A 20032-nucleotide genomic window follows, 5' to 3' on the forward strand; every position below is an offset into this window, starting at 1 on the left:
GAAATATCCCTAGCAATTTGATTTTATATGGTTATTCACCTAGATTTGATTGAATTTTAATATTACGAAGTTAAGGGGTAAATTATAAAAATACGATGGGAGTAGGTGGTGGTGACAGAGAATCTGCCACCACCACCACTAGAGGCTTTTATATTAGTAATAATGAAATCTTAAAATAATATACTCCCTATCCAAATATATTACCATCTATGGTTCATATAGTTTATCCCAAAATAAGATCAGCTTTAAATAATCTTGTATTGTAGTATGTAAAAGTAGTAGAGTCAGAGAGTAAATAAATGCATTGGAACTAGATAAAGTGATGGAGAGTGGGAGACAAATATATTGATATTTATAAAGTAGTAGGTAATGAAGTATATTTTCTATATTGTTATTTGTAAGGTATTTGAAATACATCTTCTATAATATTACCTTCCATCTACCCATAAATCAAAAAATTGTATTCCTTTCCATCTACCCATAAATCAATAAATTGTATTCCTGTAATATCTCTCAACTACCCACTAAACAATATCGCTTTTATTGATTTTTATCCTCTCCATTAATACCACATTGGTATTGTGTTTTTGACAGAGCGAGTATGCTCTTGGAGCACCACCCACAGAGCACACGGTCCACCAAAAGTTACGAAAAGGTATGGATATAATTTATCATCTCCTCGAAAAATGAAATCCAATTTTGATCTAAACAACAACGTATTCTGCAAAGTTTTATTTACTTAACTTCTCCCTACAAAAGCCATGTATCCATTTGGAATTTTTTTGTGGACTGATGGACATGTTTTACAATATTTTTTTTGAAAAAAAAAACTGACAACCTTTTGGATTTATTTTACAGTAACAAAATCGAAGATTTTTTTGGTATGAAATGAAGTGCTCAAAGGATGGAATGAAGTTCACTGCTCCCAACCTCTTAATCTTTTAATCCACCCATTTCACTCCACAAATAAATCTCACAAAGATGTGCCACTAAGGTAGGAGATTTGGGAGTTTGGTTATGGATAGGTCAAATCATGCCCTAACTCAACAATTAAGGAAGGAGAGGGTGGAGGGGCTCAAATACTCGAGCTGTCAAAAACTAGCTATTACTCACATATTCGAATACAAGAGAATCCGGTCAGAAACACTAGGGACTCAAGTTAGCTATCTCTGCCAAACATAGAAATTGCATCGAAGTCTCCAGTGGAGTTCTTCTGTTAGACTAGAAAGGTCGGATCTAACTATTCGACACCAAACACCGGAATATTGGCTACTCCCTTATATCACTCTAGAAAAACGGTCATAATTCCTCGCTCTAGAGTACTACCTAACCCAGCAAAAAAACAATGACTAAAACCACTTTGAGCACCGAGACATAAACAAACACATCACCGTTGCACCCCATTTAGTAGTACGACATTTCTATACTCAAATGCAAATAAAAAGACTAAACTACTAGAAATATCTTATGCCATCTTCTTTCGTGGTTGCTAACAGCAAGGTTATTTCACCACTGGAACTATTCAACTACGACTCATTAGACACATTAGTCGCAATCAAACATACCTTTGGCTTGATCAATGCCTTACATCTTCTTGATCTTTGATAGCCCATCTTGCACTCTTCAAATGATTTATGCATATGATCCATGACCTCACATGGCCTTGCATGATTCATTGATGTGAAGCCTCTACTTGTTCTTCACCACTGAATTGCTTCGTTAATGCCAAGCCCTTTGCTTGCCCTTCACTCTACTGCATGGTCCATCGCATGCGAGCATTGCTTGCCCTTCATCATCTTGCCATATGAAGCCACTTCATTCTCTACATATTCAATAACTTCTCATTTTCGTCAAGATATCCATCGATATCCTTATCTTGATGACAGAACTCAACCTATCGCTCCATCTCATACAAATAGTTAGTCCAACACATGTTATCATTAATAAACAAAACTTCCTACAAGACTTAGATATGAGACTTGATCTTTTAGCGCAGTTGAGGTACTAAGACCGACTGGCCGAGTAGAGAGTCATAGAGCTAGAGCGAGATATAAAACATAGGTGCCTTGATTAGGGTAGATGGAACAACGGACGGAAAATCAAGGTAGCAAAAGTAAACAAATCAACGCCTTCATACCCACACCCTCTCATCTAAAGTTTGTAGTACTATACTATTTTCTTATTGGTCCAATGATATACCTATGTCTACATATATACTTGAGCCTATAGGCTCCTAGAAATTGAGGGCCCTGTGTGGTTGCTCTTGCCAGAAATCCACGAAGACGTGCTTGCATATAACACCAGATCTGTTGTATGATTAATATAAAATCTATAATTAGGGACTTGTCTCAAAAAATTTCTAGGATTTTTGGACACAATCAGCACAAAATGACAACTACTTCATTAACTCTGTTATATCAAGCTAGTTGTATGATGACACTTCATTTTCAACTCTTCCTTCCTCCCCTTACTAGCCCTTACCTATAAGTTCTCTTGCAAAGCATTTAAGACTTCAATTAGGCTCTGGTTTCACCAACACTCACATTTTTATTGTTATTGACATAAGAAACTAGAAGTTAAACAAAATATTTAGTGTGCCAACACTAGTCTATACAACTCGAGCCCTTCGATCAACAACAGAGTTGTTTGCAGCAATATCTAAACTCCACCATTGCTACTAAGGAAGCCACTGTGGTGCTGATCTCTAAGCTCTTTGCTAAGCCATAGGTTTACTTATCATTATTAAGTCATCCATATAGCCCTAATGTCCCAATATAGCCAGCACTAAGTGGTCTTAGACAAGCCTTTTGGGCTTTGTCCTTCTCTCCCTGGTGGTGGTGCGGTGGTTAGGGATTATTGTCCCCTAGAGCCATTAATGCACGCACCATCATGGTCTTGAGTAAAGTGGCATTGTTAGAGAGCAAGTTCAATAGCCAACTACTGACTACAATTCATCTATAGCCAATCTAATAGTCAATTCATACAATAGCTAAATACAAAACATATACTACCATGTCTCACCTATCATACACACATCGTGTCTTGGAGTCTGTGCTGCAGCTGGCTATAAATTAGTAGCCTATTACTCTTCTTTCTCCTCTTTTATCTCCTTAAAATATGTTTATAGCCTGCCATGGTACATGTTCTTACCAAGCTTAAGCTTGAGTAAAAAGAAATAAAGGGAATTCAATGGGAGGATAACAAATTTATGATTTTGTAGAGTCAAATGTCTTCAAACCTAGGGGTATTAATCGAAACAAACCCTAAAACATGATATTTGTGTTACTTATGCCTAGAATAAAAAATAAGATTTTATAAAACTGAACACCAAAAAAGGTTCAATGCTACCTTCTTCGGCTAGTTCAGTCCAACGCATGCACAAGTTAGATACTTAGATCTGGATATTCCTTCAGCTCCTGTTGGTCCAAAATTGATTATTGAATCTGTTCTATATTCCCAAAAGTACATTTGCAGAATTTCAGAGCATTAATTATATACAGTGAAAGCCTCCAAGATATGGATGTCACCCAATCTTTCTCCCATGTTGTCGAATCTTTATTCTGTACTTGTCGTTGATTTTAATAATCTTATGCGTTTTTCTTCGATCAACGCAGCCACACCATGTGCTATCTTTCGAGCTAGTTCTGGCCGCCCAAAATATATAATCTGGATAAAATAATTAAGCAATCATCCTTATGGCTTACGCCCAGACAAAATGCATTATTTGTACACACATCAAGAAGATAGTGAAGTGTCTGTCAAGCTATAAATTAATTGCACCCATTTTACAAATAGCATCAGTGCTGCCGGCCCTGTACTAATTTTTCAGAAAATAACACTGATCAAACACATCCCGATTACAGATAACTGATTAGACATGTCGCTTTTCCACCTCTTCCTCATATATCCAACCAAGAGATTTTCCCCATATTTCCTTTTTGTTTTCCATATTACATTCCATGGTTCCAGGAACAAAAAGCAATTATCTAAAAACACAGGCAAAATTAAACCCCTTTGTGTATAGGGATCATTGATCCAGTGGCCCTATCTTGCATCAATTTTTTTAAGCTTATATAGCCGATTATTTCTACAAATTATTACTCCGACAGTTTTAAAAATATCGTTTTTTTTTATAATTTTCTTTTACCACATCCGTGAGAATTACATATAGGTACTCTGTCCGATCGTACCCTTCGTCATATTAAAAAAATTATATAATTATTGACTGTTTTATTATGATTTGATTTATTACTAAATTAACTTTACCTATGATTTATAGTTTTGTATTTTTTGATAGAATTTTTGAATAAGACGAAGGGTCAAACGTAAATCAAAAGGTCAACGGCGTCAAAAAAAACTAAAGGGAGTATTGGTTAAGTCAGCTTTTTAAATATTTGAATATTCTTCGTAAGATATGGGGGTGTTTAATTAGGGAAATGAAAATTTTTAGTGTCACATCAGACGTTTGAACGCATATCGGAAGGGGTTTCCGGGCACAAATGAAAAAACAAATTTCACGGCTCGCCTAGAAATCGTGAGACGAATCTTTTGAGTCTAATTAATCTGCCATTAGTGCATGTGGGTTACTATAGCACTTATAGCTAATCATGGACTAATTAGACTCAAAAGATTCATTTCACGATTTCTCTCATAACTGTGTAATTAGTTTTTCGTCTCATCTATGTTTAATGCTCTATTTAGATGTCTAAAGATTTGATGCGATGTTTTGAGTAAAATTTTTAGGAACTAAACATGGACATAATTCTTGAGAATTATCCAAATAATACGTTTCAAACACGCTACCAGTTCTCGCAACCGAACACTACCCTTTTCCAGGACCGAACAGATGAGGCGAAAAATGGAAGAATGGTACGGGATGGCAGCTAGCGGCAGCCCAGTTAGGTTCATCTCTTCTACAGGAAAAGGTCACCGTACAACTAGTCCGGCCATACGTACACGTCCATCCAATGCCAATACACGGACGGCTGTTGCTGCCATCTCAAAATATTAATTAAAAACTAATGCTCCTCCGTCCCAAAACAAATCAGTTTTTATATAATGTTTAACTATTCGTCTTATTAAAATTTTTTTACGATTAATAATTTTATTTTTATTAGATGATAAAACATGAATAGTATTTTATATGTGACTATTTTTTTAAAAATTTCAATTTTTTTTCAAATAAGATGGATGGTCAACGCTTGACAAAAAACCAATAGGTTGGTTTTTTAGACAGAGGGAGTACTTTCTTGTCACCCAAAACTAGAAAGATACTCCGTACATGTTATTTTAGCGTAGAAAAAAATTATATTAGATATATCTTAATACTATGATATGTTTAATTTATTGGTAGATTTTTCTATGTTTAATTTACCTAGCGCAACAGCACACACACGTATGGCTGCCCCTTCCTTCTATTTCGTTATCCCATCGCTCAACACTGCAGCAATCCGGCTTGGTGTCTGGGCGATGATTTAACTCTTTCATAGAAAAACTCAGACAATATATTTATAAATCAAACTTTTATTAATGTGTTTTTAGCAATATAAAAAATAAGGCTAAAAAATAAATTATGATGAAAAAATCATAAAATTAACTCTAAACTTTTATTAATGGGTTTTTATTAATGTGCATGTTTTCGGACAGTCTGCATCTGCTATGGCAGCTGATCATTCTTCCTCCGGTGGTTTTAATTATGTGTTCCTCATACCATGGGCTGGGCTCATGCCATTTCAGGCAGGGCATGAACAGGCAGCTAAGCCATGATTCCATGAGAAGGCTATATACCATGTCAGGAGACCACCTAGTTAGCTACAGTACGTGCCAACCCTTCTATCATTAGAGAGAGATAGAGAGAGAGCCTTAATTAGATTATCCGGATCTGGATAATAGGAATAATAATACGTCGGTCCCACATGGTAAACTACACTTATTCCTCTGTTCTAAAATAATGTCATTTTTATTTTCATCCTTTATTTTAAAATAAAGTTATTTCTTCACTTACCTCTAACCAATCACAACCATACTGCTTTTAATTTTCTTATATATATTCTATTCTCAACCAATCGTAACATTTTCTTTAATCATCCTCACCTATTTTTTTAAGTACTTATGCCCAACCCTTATACCATGCTTTGATTCTAGTAAATAGTGAGTATAAAACTAAATGATGTTCCACGCTTTATTGTGGGATACATGGATAATAACTATTGTGAAAGGCATATTAATTTTTAAAATATAATAAATTATAGAGGATATAGCATGTTGTATAAGCTTTAAATATAATAATATAATAGCTGTGATGACGTGTCGTCTTATAGCTAGTGGTTTCAACTATATATAGAAGGTATATATCCTAAGAAACTAATGCATGCTTTCTTCATCATACATATTTGATGTCTAAGATAAGATATAGTCAACTTCGTGAAGCTTGAACCATCAGTATTCTTCAATGCTTTGTTAAAAGAAAGATAAGATATAGATTTACCTTGAAAATATCATAAAATATGATACTTCATAAACTCATTCTGATATAAAATTTCTTGATAGTAAGAGTATTAAACGTTTGACTATTTGTTCTAAACGTTAAATATTTATGCATGACAAGTGGAAGTACATGGTTTCTCAATTCTATTTCTTTTAATTTGGGGCTGATCTATTTCACCACTTATTGTAGCACTCCTTAGGATTTTCAGTTTCGGACCGAGAGACTCTACCTGTTTTAGCTATGAAGGTTAACTCCTTTTAGATACTAAAGAGCTCAAATTAATATATACTCCATGGCTCCATATATCCATACTAATATATGTGATTAATTTGGTGAAATAAATGACTGCTTTATGATTTGGAAGGAAAGACACATGAGTAAATATATAGGAGCATACATCATTACATCAGTATGGAGAGTAAGGTTGGCATATCTTTCTATCACCAAAATGACTAATAAATAGAGCCATGAAAGTTATTTTATTTTAAGGACTATTTTGTTTGAAATTGGGCAAAGTAGTTTTTTTTTGGGGGGGGGGCTATATATATTTCAGTTCGAAATCACTGATTTTTTCTGATTAATTAATCACATGGTTACTAAGTTATATGATGATCAATCATTGTTTAAAAATCACATCATAGCATACAATCAGGGTTGTTGCTCGAGGATTTTCTCACATTGGTGTCTACTGAACAGTGGGTAACTCAGAAATTGTTATTTAAAGAATAATCAAATATTTCAAAAATTCCAAACTGCTTGGACGGTGTACCCATATAATTGTTCTTCTTTTCTAATCAAGGAATCGTATATATTTGTACTAATACATTTATACTAATATGGTGGAATAATATTTTCTACTGTTAATATAACTCATAAATCAATTTTACTGAAGATAATATTGGTAGAAGAAAACTATCACAACTCAGACCAATTGTGTTATAAGTATGTGGTATATTATGGCCGCGTTCGCCCGTGGCGATAAGTTAACTTAGACTCCTTGTTTTATACGTACACGCTTTCCGAACTATTAAATGGTGTACTTTTTATAAAAATTTCTATATGAAAATTATTTTAAAAATCATATTAATCTATTTTATATTTTTTAATAATTAATTAATCATATACTAATCTATTACTATGTTTTCCACACCGAATAAGTTAAATCCCACTTCCTTACCGAACACGGCCTATCTATATTAAGAAAACTGCAACGAGCTACAGTTAGGATAGCTGAACCAAACAGCTAGCTAAGGAATATTGGTAGTGGAATTAAGATTATATTTATATACCTAAACAGTTAGCCACTGAGAAAATTAATACTCCCTCCTTGGTTTCAAAATAAATGTACTTTTTAGTTTCTTATATAACTCTTTGTCTTATTTAAATTTTTTTACGATTAATTTTTTTATTGTTATTAGATGATAAAATATAAATAATACTTTGTGGATTACTAGTTTGTCTAATCCTTTATAATTTTTCAAATAAAATAGACGATCAAACGTCGGACATATAATAAAAAAGTTTTTCTAGACATAGGCCACGTTCGTTTGTGTGGGAGTAAGTTAACTTATCCTGGCACGAAAAACGTAGTAATAGATTAATACATAATTAATTAATTATTAAAAAAGTATAAAATAAATTAATATAATTTTTAAAACAACTTTCTTATAGAAAACTTTTAAAAAATACACAGCTTAATAATTCGGGATACGTGCGCGTGAAAAACGAGGGATAAGCAAACTCGGCCCTAGTAGCAAGCATATATCCTAGTCGTAGCTGTGCAATAGGTCGGTGACATTTTGGTTTTGCCTTGAAGAGCACTGTGTTGTGTTACTGTGGATTGAGTGAACGGGTCACCAACTAGTAGGAGAGAGAGAGGTCTTTGTAGGAGGTGCCGACAAGGTATTTCTTGTCAGATTTTTCACCTATGGGCCATGCCAATGGCAGCTGCCTTTCTGCTTTAGGCTAGCCTCTACACTTTTTGGATTTTTATGTTTGTAATTTTCCTTGCTCTGTGGCCATTTAACTAAATTTGGATGATAGGATTAGCAAACGTAACAGGTATATATTGCAATGTTTGGAAGCTCAAACCCCCCAAGCATCCAATTAAATAATCAACATAATGATTAATGAATATCCAGTTAATTGATTTATGGAGAATCCACAATGTAGGTAAGGCCAACAAAAGTATGTACTCTTTGTCCTAAAAGAAACCAACTTTAATCGGACTATCCGAAAAATTTTCTTAACGGAGGGATATACATATATTTCTTAAAGTAGTGGGATTTTAATTTTTCATTAGTTTGGGGTCATGAAACCGTAAGCAACTCTGCAACTGTGATGATCAAACTTTGTAAAGATCAAGGCTCTAATCAATTAAGCTACGGCTGATAATCTTGACGTTAAAAAATAATTTATGGAGAAACATATATATATATACACACACTATGTGAAAGAACCAAAATGAACTTTCAAATTTTAGTCGCAGTTGATAAGTGAACCACTCAGACAACAAGAGCATGTTGCAAAAAAAAGGGAACATAAGCTACACAGTAACCTCATGTTATTTGTGAAAGGCAGAGCTAGTTGCACGTACCAATCAACAAAAAGTTCTAATTCTCCACAAGAGTAAAATACAGTAGCCATAAAAAGTTCTAATTTTCAACATTTACACGACATATTGGACACATATATGTGCCACATGTTTTTATGCCATAAAATCTATACGAAATACGTTCAAAGGAACTTAACTTTATTATTTCTGTTTTGGTCATCTTTTCGCTTTTACTCGTGCTTATATATCAAAATTTAAATTTTTAACCTTAAATTTGGACTTGATTTTGAGAGTTTTTCACCAAAGTTTATTTTCCAGCATTGACTTTTAAATCATAAAGAATACGTACGTATATAGAAGTTTATTTACAAATTATTTTTTATTTGTAAATATATCGTTTGACTTTTTTCAAAAAAACCCAATCAATCACCGCAAATAAAGATGACGAAAACACGATGAAATTTGAACATAGAGGTGGTTTTGTAAAAACCTTTATAGTATAAAAACTATGCAACAGTACACTAGTTATTTTTTCTCGTGAAGAAACTCAATACATAGAAAGTATCATTTGAAAGCTCAAACTAGAATTTTCTCTCAACAAATTATTTTGTTGAAGCATAAATTTCTTGAAGTTCTAAAGTTTACACAACTAATTCAACTATCACGAAAATCACACTCGAGATTTTCAAGAGTATATGATGTGAGCATAGAAAAATACAATTCAACTTTTCACATAGAAAAATACAACCCCACCTAGGGCAGGAACCCAAAAGATCCTCCGCTACCTGTAATACACGTTTAGAGCAGGTACAATAGCATGTTATAAGCTAACTATAAGCATATTTTAAAAAGATAAGAGGGAAGAGAGAAGAGAGGTGGGCTACTAATTTGTAGTCAGCTATACCCAGGCTACAAGACAAAATATGTGTATGACATGTGGAACCATATATTAATATTTTGTAGGTAACTATTATATGAATTGACGATTAGATTGACTATAGATAAATTAGAGCTAGTAGTTGGCTATACTATTGAACTTGCTAGTAGGTATCACTAACATTTAGGCATGAAGAAAATGAGCCTCATATATCAATGACACTTACCACATGTATAGGATGTGTGTCTCTAAAACAACTGTTTATCGAGTATGGTCAGGTAATTGGACAAATTACCTCAAAAGTACTACCTCCGTACCTCCCTTTCTTAATGAAAGATGTTTGACTTTTTAGTTACAATTGACCATTCGTCTTATTTAAAAATTTAGTACAAATATAAAAAAAATAATAAGTCATGCTTAAAGTTCTTTTGATAATAAAGTAAGTCACAAGAAAAATAAATGATATTTTCATAATTTCTTGAATAAGACGAATGATCAAAAGTTATAATTAAAAGTGTCAAATATTTTACATTATGAAATAGAGGGAGTAATAATATCTCCGCTTGGGCCTTTTCGGTTCGGAGGCAATGCTGTTGATTTGAATTTAGACCTATTCGGTTCGGAGGCAATGCTGTTGATTTGGATTTCTAATGTTTAATTCCTATAAAGCCATTGAGTTTGTATGAATAAAGTATATAAAAACCAAAAGAAGCTCTCCTATCCTACAAGTTGCACGGAAGACATAAAAAAATTCTAACCACTCGAATATTTTGAAAGAAATTCTATGATTGATGATGGTGCATATTCCTATTATTCTATCTTTTCTGTTCCTATGGGTTAAAATTATTTCACGTTGAATAAGTCATAAAAATATAAGTATTTATATAATTAAAAATTTATACCATGACAAAGAGCATTCTCGCGCTGGTTCCCACAATTTCAATCATTTGAATGATTGCTAAGCCAATGAGGTACTTGAAAAAGGAATCTAAGTAATTGAAAATTTAAATTTATTGCTAAAATGGCGGAAAATAAATCTTTTTCATCTATCTTTAGTTCTCCCTTTTGAATTTTAACGTTCGACACCATTGGATTTCTAATATATGTTTGACTATTCATCTTATTTAAAAATTTTATGTAAATATGTACAAATATAAGTCAAGCTTGAAGTACTTCTAATGATAAAAATAAATCATAATAAAATAAATAATAATTATATAATATTTTTAAATAAGATAAATGGTCACATATGTGTCCAAAAGTCAGTGATATTAATGGAGTGTTTACAGAACAATATATACCTATATTTGAAACATAAACTTAAAAGTTTATGACCTAATTGTTTCTTTCAAATCTCTCGAAAAAGGAAAATCAAATCTACATCCTAGGAGGCTAGGAGCCTAGAAGCGGAACAAGGTTGTTTCAACCGCTAGCCTAGCATTCGGCGAGAGGGGTTGGAAACATCTTCCCCTACATATAAAACAAAACGATGCATTAGCTAATAATTAATTAACCATTACCTTTAAATCTTAAAAAATAAATGTGTGACTTTAAAATTATTTTATAAAAAATATTTATTAAAAAAATACTTCATTTAACTGTTAGAGGGAGGAGGAGGAGGGGAGGGTGCGGTTGCGTTGTCGCCGGGTGACGCCTCCTCTGCCCCCCATCGCCATTCCCCGCAGGCAGCAGCGACTCGTGGGATTCCCACCACCACCACCTCCTCCTCCTCCTTCGTCTTCCCCGTCACCGATTCCTTCCTTGCCCTACTACCGCCACCATCCACCGCACCGCACCGCCCGGCCGCGTGGCAGGCAGCTCGCCGCTTCTCCTCTTCCCTGTTCTTGGCGATCTCTGCGTGCTGTAAGTTCTTTGCAGGAATTATTCCCCTTAATTTGTTCCCTTTTTTCTCCCTGGCCTCTTCACTCCACTCTGGTTGCTCATCAACCGCCTGCGGAATGGAGTGTAGTGTTCTACTTCTATCTAATCTGCGCGTGTCTGTCAGGTTCTTGGTTTCTTGCGGCTTCACTTTGCCTGATTCTTTTCTTCTTCCTTTTTTTTTTCTTTTTCTGATTAACGAAATTGTACTGCTCTTTTTTAGTACTGCTTCCTCGACGATTTTTGTTTACATGCAGCTGCCCTGATACTTCAGACCATGGAACTCTGTTACCTGAATTTCATCTTTCTCAGACTGTTTTTTTTTTTTTGTTCTTTCTCCCACACCCGTGACTGTAAAGCTCCTCCCTTTCCATGAACTGTAGCCTGTAGGGTACCCCAGTTGCATCTCAAGGTGCAGAGGTTGGGAGAAGAACGGTTCTTCCATTCTCTTTGCAGAGGTTAGGGCTCTCCGAGGACGGCGGATCATCTGGTTCTTGTGTCCTGAAAACCCCATTTTGTTTTCTTTTGTGTAGCATTTTGTCAATAGCAGCATTGGTTTTATTTATATATATATACTTACGTGGATTTAGGGTTTCAAGAAAATGGTCGATTGAGGCTTTGTCACGTCACTCACATTTTTCTGGCCATTCGACTGCCTCACGATAAAGTTCGCCCCCAACTTTTTCCTCGCTGTGGAACTGACTGACTGGTTCAACTGGGCAAACACATGCAACTTTATCCATTTAGAAGCTAGAGCATTCTTTTTTTAGCTTGTAGATTAATTGGAGTAAGAAAATCGCCATCAAGAAGGAGAAACGCTCACAATATGTATAATTTTTTTTTGGAAAATTTTTCTCCTAGAAATCTATCTCACATATCTCACAGCATAAGATTAACTACCTCCGTCCCGTCCCGAGTCCTGAAATAAGATCATTTTTTAGTTTTTTGATATAATATTTTGACTTTTCGTCTTATTTGAATTTTAATTTTTTTGCGATTAATATTTTTATTTTTACTGGATGATAAAACATGAATAATATGTGTGACTAATTTTTTTAAGTTTTTAACAAAATTTTCAAATAAGGTCATTAAGTAAACATGAATGGTCAAACTTTGGACACGGGAAAACGAAAAATGAGGTTATTATGGAACGGAGATAGTATATTACAATTTTCGTCCTATTTTTTAGTGTGATGATTCTCTTCATCTCTTATTTAACAGTTTGTAGTGTGGTGATTCTCTTCATTTTTTAATTTCCACAAATATAAAGATTCCGTTCGTAAAAAATGTTTTTGTCTGTCTTTCACACATAACTGTGATTATTCCCTTCTTTATGTTCCTTTAAATATTTAATTCTTTCATCTTCTAAGGAGTTTTGTGATAACATTGTAAATGATGTTCCTGGGTTGGGGCTGTCACTGTCAGAATTCTTCTGTATGTCGTTTTGAACTTGTCCAGTAGTTTTGTGGTGCACATGTCCTTCTAGTGGCCAGTGATTTAGACCTGTTTCTGACATTAGTACTTTTCCTTTTGTGCGTTATCTTGTCTTGGATGAAAGCTAGACTTGCACAATATTTCTATAACTTGGGCATATTTAAGTTTCTGTCAATAATGAGTAGGTCAGTGTTTAGTTTATCAAATCTCATGGCGATGCATATTTGGACTCAAAATTTCGTGTTTCAGAACTTCAATAGTTATCTTTTCTGTTAAATTTTGATTAATTTTTCCTCCATTCAGTTGAGAGTATAATTGCATTCATTTTTACCATGCCACTTTCAGTCCTTTTGAAATTCTCTAGTCTAGCAGGTACATACTGTGTCACCTCTATGCCTTATGTCATGCACACACACAAAAAAAAGAGGCAAGTTGCTGTTACTGTTGTCAAAGGACTATTGGATGAAGGAATCACTCCTTGCCTCCTTTATTTACTGTATCCATAATGTCGTAACTGCACCTGGCTTCTCTTCAAAGTTTTGCTTGTAAGAAGTTTTTGAGTGGGTTAAAAAAACTTCCATCTGACAGTTGTTCAGTTGTAAATTATCATCTATCTGTAACTGACTTCTTCTTTTTTTTTTAAAGATGGTTTGCAGGTTCCTCCATTTCATTTGTTGGATTGCGAAAGAGGCTTTATGCTTTATAAAGAAGTAAGAGTCATCAATAAAAGTTGTGGCTGCTCTTAAAGATCTTCAGATTCTGCATAGTTCATAACTAGGGTGGAGATTTCTTAGTTTCATGTTCTCTTTGCCTGTTTGCTCTTACCCAGCTGGTTTAACATCTGATGGGCTGCTCACCTTCTAAGGTGTGCTCATGTCCACATTATAAGGGCTGTTTGTGCTTCTGTGGATGCTTTGGACAAACACCTGACTCCCCAAGAGAGTCAAGGGGAAAATCCAGCCGGCATAGGGGAAAGACAGATTCTAGTGCTTCGGATGCTTCTTCTGATGACCTAGATGAAGATGATGATGGATTGCATCAAATGAACATTACAAGGGACTCAAATGTTGGTATCAATCGACTCTCAAGGGTATCTTCACAGTTTCTTCCGCCAGAAGGTTCACGTAAAGTTCGAGTCCCAATAGGAAACTATGATATGAGATACTCCTACTTGTCTCAAAGAGGCTACTACCCAGAATCATTGGACAAGCCAAACCAAGACAGTTTTTGTATACATACTCCATTTGGAACAAATCCTGACGACCATTTCTTTGGTGTATTTGATGGCCATGGAGAATATGGAGCTCAGTGTTCACAATTTGTGAAGCGAAAAGTATGCGAAAACCTTCTCAGAGATAACTGTTTACGTACTGATGCTGTTCAGGCTCTTCACTCTGCTTTTGTGGCAACAAATTCACAGCTGCATGAAGATAGCTTGGATGATTCTATGAGTGGTACTACTGCAGTCACTGTATTAGTGAGGGGCAAAACTATTTACATTGCAAATACGGGTGATTCACGTGCTGTTATTGCTGAAAAAAGAGGTGAAGATATTGTTGCTGTTGACCTGTCCATTGATCAAACTCCCTATAGGACTGACGAGCTTGAAAGAGTCAAGGAGTGTGGTGCTAGGGTTCTGACGTTGGATCAAATAGAGGGACTAAAGAACCCAAATGTACAGTGTTGGGGTACTGAGGAAAGTGATGATGGTGATCCTCCAAGGTTGTGGGTGCAAAATGGCATGTATCCAGGAACTGCTTTTACTCGTAGCATTGGAGATTCTGTCGCTGAATCTATTGGTGTTGTCGCTAATCCAGAGATATTTACCCTGGAGCTAAATGCCAACCATCCATTCTTTGTTCTTGCTAGTGATGGAGTTTTTGAGTTTCTTTCCAGTCAAACTGTTGTCGACATGGTATGTTACATCTACCTTTTGCTTAAGATGCAATTCACATCTTTCTCTTTATATTATATGCATTTTAATTCATTGATTTCCCTTTTCCCTTGTAATAATTTGTTGGATAAGACTTCCCCACGATGTTTATAAAAATGAGTCAACTTCTCTATTAAAGAGGTCAAATAGTTTTGTTGATACTAATTTTCAGATGATTTTTGATCTCTTAAAAGAATTTGTTTAATTTACTTTTTACATTATTGTAGTGTTGATCTTGTAACTATATTCAACTTTATGTATTGAATTTGCAGATTGCTAAATACAAGGATCCTCGTGATGCATGCGCTGCCATTGTTGCTGAATCCTATCGCCTCTGGCTACAGTATGAAACTCGTACAGATGACATTACAATCATAGTTGTTCATATTAACGGGTTAACTGATGTATGGATTTTTCATCTTTTACTTATGTTGTTTTGACCACACTGGTTTCATTTGGTTCCCAGAATGATCCTTATTCTTTTCACCAGGTGGAATCTTCTCAAACTGTAATGAAAGTATCTTTACAACCTTCCCAACAAGTAGTAGAATTGGTAGGCTCAGAATCACCATCGACAATAAGTCTGAATCCCAAGAACCAGCGTTCCAGGCATGATCTGTCGCGTGCACGGCTGAGAGCACTTGAAAGTTCCCTGGAAAATGGTCAATTATGGGTCCCTCCATCCCCATCTCATCGCAAGACATGGGAAGAGCAAGTAAGATCTACCAATTTCATCACTGTCGAATTTTGTATTAGTTCAGGTGTTCTTGATGTCCCATTGCTGACGTGTTCGAAAAAATTATATGAAGGCACATATTGAGCGTATACTGCATGACCATTTCCTGTTCAGAAAGCTCACTGACTCTCAGTGCCATGTTTTACTTGATTGTATGCAAAGAGTCGAGGTGAAAGCTGGGGATATAGTTGTGCAGAAGGTTGGTATCTTTCTATGTTTATTTTATTTTACCACTACTCTTATGAATTTTTTGGGCTTCTAAGAGTATTTAATGATGGACTGTGTGATGCAGGGTGGAGAAGGCGAGTGCTTTTATGTAGTTGGGAGTGGTGAGTTCGAAGTCCTAGCCGTCCAGGTATCCTGTTTTAGTTACATGTATTTAATGCTAAAGTTCTATTAAGCTGGCTTTTGCATAGGGTGCTAAAACTTACTCTCCATTTCCTGTACTTGTCATCATTTTTCTTAGTTTGAAAATAGTCAATAAACATTTTTTAGAGATGGAATTTCCTATTTGTTTTTCCCTTTATACTTTGATCTAAGGACAAATGCTTGAGTGATACTGCAGAGTGCAGACAGTTGTTTGTCTGATAGTTATGTGCTAATTGTTCATCAAAATTCTGGGAAATATACAGGTCCATGCCACTGTTTGTCACTGAATTTCACACATATTTCTTATATTTGGACTTGAGTTTAGATAAAAAATAAACTATTTTACAATGTAGTTTTCTCTTTAACATTTGTTCACTGATTTCAAAGTCTAGGCTGATAAAATAATAAAAATTAAAAAGCAGGAAGAAGATGGAAAGGAAGTGACCAAGGTTCTACATCGGTATACCGCTGACAAACTATCTTCCTTTGGGGAGCTAGCACTAATGTGAGATTTGTATTCACGTGTTGTTTATTACATCATTATGTTACTTTTATTTTTGTAGCATGCTTTAAGATATCACAAAATCCTTCAAGATTAGTGAAGTATCACACAACAGTTACGACGAAGAGAAGATAAAATCAACAGGAAAACATAGTGCCTATAATGCTCCTATACTCTTTAACACTTTACTGTCTCCTACACAGTTCTAAAGCATGGAGCTTAGTCCTACTATCTAACATCCAGAAACACATATACGAATCACTTGATTCTTTCATGAGAACACATTACTCTGGTGTGCATTAAAGTGTACTGACCACCTCTCTTAGTCTATATGTAGACCATCCAACTGATCAAAGGAAATGTACTCAAATGTACACTTTGCAACATAACTTTTGTCATTATCACTTTTGAGTCTGAAACCCACCATACCATGGCATGAGAAGGCATTAAAATAACTAAAACTAAAATGTATATCTGTCTATTTATGCATGTATATGATGGAAAGTTGAATGAATTCAGACATAGACTAAAGTTACTATTATTGAAAAAACAGGTATAACAAGCCACTTCAAGCTTCAGTTCGTGCCGTGACTACTGGAACATTATGGGCTCTAAAGAGAGAGGATTTTCGGGGAATTCTGATGTCAGAGTTTTCAAATATACCATCATTAAAGTTACTCCGATCAGTGGAGCTGTTTACAAGATTGACCATACTTCAACTCAGTCAACTTGCTGACTCCCTTGTTGAAGTAACTTTTGCAGATGGTCAAATGATAGTAGACAAGGTACTTGGATGTGGAAGTGTTTCCTTTTGTAATTTTGTTAGGATATTTTTGTGCAAACTTAATGAGTTTTTCCTTTATGTTGACTTATTTTATGGGTTTTTTTCAGAATCATGACGCATCTTCCCTATATATTATTCAAAGAGGTCATGTGAAACTTAAATTGGGTGCTGATCAGGTAAATTCAGATGCTTGGGATCTTCTTAGTTCCCAAACAAAGGTGGTCCAATCAAGTCAAGAAGATGGTAATTACGTGTTTGAGATAGATGAAGGGGGACACTTTGGAGAATGGGCTCTCTTTGGGGAAACAATTGCTTTTACTGCTACGTCAGTTGGTGACGTCACTTGTTCTACCATTGGGAAGGAGAAGTTTGACTCAATTGTTGGGACCTTGCCAAAAGTTTCTCAGTCTGATGCCAAGTACAGCATCTGAAATATTTTTCACATAGTTGGCCGAGCAAATCTTTCTCAACTGCTAACTTTGTCACATTGTGGGATGTATGTAGGCTTAAAGATTCCCTGATTCCTAAAGGGCATAGGGACGATGATGATAGTGCTTTCAGGAGAGTGCAGCTATCTGATTTGGTAGGGGGTTAGTACTACCCTTCCTTTCCTCTAGCATGTTGGTTGTTTATCAGAAAAGGTTTTGTTGAAATTATATATGACTGTATATATATTCACAGGAATGGAAAATGTGCATATATGCCGCTGATTGCAGTGAGATTGGTCTTGTCCAACTAAGAGGTTCTGGTATGATAATCAGTTTGTTCATTGGTCTTTATTATTGGATTAATTAATCTGTAATAGACATTCTTGTGTTTTATCTAATCTTTTTCTGCTTTTTTTGGCTTATCATGGACCAGACAAGATCAAAAGCTTAAAAAGGTTTTACATCAAGAGAGTAAAAGACCTTCATAAGGAAGCACAAGTAACTGATGAGAAGGATCTCATGAAATCTTTGAGCCAATCAACTTCTGTTCCAGAAGTTCTATGTACTTGTGCTGATCAATCATACCTAGGAATACTGCTGAATTGTTGCCTTTGTTGCTCACTGGCTTCAATCCTTCACACACCACTGAATGAGTCATCTGCACGATTCTATGCAGCCTCCGTCGTTGTAGCTCTAGAAAATCTTCATCAGGTAATATTTTGCTTAATGAAAAACTAACACGTGAAAAGTTGTAAAGGGTTTCTTCTAACAGGCTAATCCACAAAAAAATATGTACATTATTCTCTTGACATAAGTCCTAATGCATAGTATATGCAATTTCAGAGGTCCATTCTGTATAGAGGTGTTTCTGCAGACATTCTTATGGTTGACCGATCAGGACATCTTCAACTAGTGGACTTCAGGTTTTCAAAGAAGTTGGAAGGTGAAAGGACATACACAATATGTGGGATTGCTGACTCACTAGCTCCAGAGATAGTTCTCGGTAGGGGCCATGGATTTTCTGTTGACTGGTAAGTGATTGTTTATCAATTTCCAGTATGAAGCCTTGCATGTCATACATATGTTCTGAATTTTATCCAATACCAAGTTATGGCTATAGTGTGTCTGTCCTCAAGTGTACAATGATCCTAATGTAAATGCCGATGATTCTGGGATGAAGGTACTTCCTTCAAGATTCACATGCAAATCTTGACATTTTTTTCCCTTGAACGTCTGACATTGTCAAAGGAGATTGAAACTCACTCAAGAATCAAATAGAAGCCATATGTCAAATTATAAATTCTTTTGTGAGATAACCCCACAATAGCATTTCTTACACCACCTTCATCTTAAAAGTAGCACATACATGGTGCCAATGAGTGTAACGCTTATATGAAAGCACGTATGCTGATATGGATGCCTTTGTTCAGTTAAAGATTAAGAGTTCTAAAAGAAAAGTTAAAGATTAAGAGCTGAGATGGTTCTTTGGCTTTTCATGATCAGGTGGGCACTTGGAGTCTTGATTTATTTCATGCTGCAGTCAGACATGCCATTTGGCTCTTGGAGGGAGAGTGAGCTAGAGCCTTTTGCAAAGATTGCAAAGGGACACCTTGTTATGCCAGCAACATTTAGCACAGAAGTTGTTGACCTTATAACAAAGGTTATATCCAATGAAGATTTGTTGTTTCTTAATTAGTTTAGTGGTTCATCTATTATTCACATTGTCAGGATTTCCTACTATATTAACACAAAATACTTGCTGTGAATTTCTTTGAACAGCTACTTGAGGTAAACGAAAATGCACGCCTCGGAGCCAAGGGAGCTGAGTCTGTGAAAAGGCACCCCTGGTTTGATGGCATTGACTGGAAGCGAATAGCAGATGGTACTTTCACAGTACCTGAAGAAATCACCGATCGCGTCGACAGCTATGTAGAAACTCTTACAGAGGACATGACAGCATCCACATCCATGCCAAGTGAAGAAACGGCTGATCAGGCTGCTCCAGAATGGATCCAGGATTGGTAATCTCAGTTGCTGCGTGAACAAAAAA

At 35.4% G+C, this 20032-nt stretch overlaps 1 protein-coding gene across 1 annotated transcript; it reads left to right on the top strand.

The window, feature by feature from the left end:
• The first annotated feature begins 11545 nt into the window (after window positions 1-11545).
• On the top strand, window positions 11546-20032 carry LOC102701416 (protein phosphatase 2C and cyclic nucleotide-binding/kinase domain-containing protein). The gene is made up of 16 exons (XM_006647100.3): window positions 11546-11781; window positions 13876-13940; window positions 14060-15145; window positions 15436-15567; window positions 15654-15878; window positions 15973-16098; window positions 16192-16254; window positions 16688-16773; window positions 17324-17555; window positions 17662-17972; window positions 18059-18137; window positions 18236-18302; window positions 18416-18693; window positions 18826-19013; window positions 19486-19642; window positions 19762-20032. The coding sequence occupies exons 3-16, from the start codon at window positions 14075-14077 to the stop codon at window positions 20005-20007; spliced, it is 3261 nt and encodes a 1086-aa protein (XP_006647163.1). The 5' UTR covers window positions 11546-11781; window positions 13876-13940; window positions 14060-14074; the 3' UTR covers window positions 20008-20032.

The sequence above is a fragment of the Oryza brachyantha genome, chromosome 2 (assembly GCF_000231095.2).
Source record: "Oryza brachyantha chromosome 2, ObraRS2, whole genome shotgun sequence".
Lineage (NCBI taxonomy): Eukaryota > Viridiplantae > Streptophyta > Magnoliopsida > Poales > Poaceae > Oryza > Oryza brachyantha.

Coding starts and splice junctions, on each gene's coding strand:
- LOC102701416 (XM_006647100.3), top strand. CDS start 14,075: ATGGGCTGCTCACCTTCTAAGGTGTGCTCATGTCCACATTATAAGGGC. Junction 15,146..15,435: donor GTCAAACTGTTGTCGACATG/GTATGTTACATC, acceptor TTGAATTTGCAG/ATTGCTAAATACAAGGATCC. Junction 16,255..16,687: donor TCGAAGTCCTAGCCGTCCAG/GTATCCTGTTTT, acceptor AAAATTAAAAAG/CAGGAAGAAGATGGAAAGGA.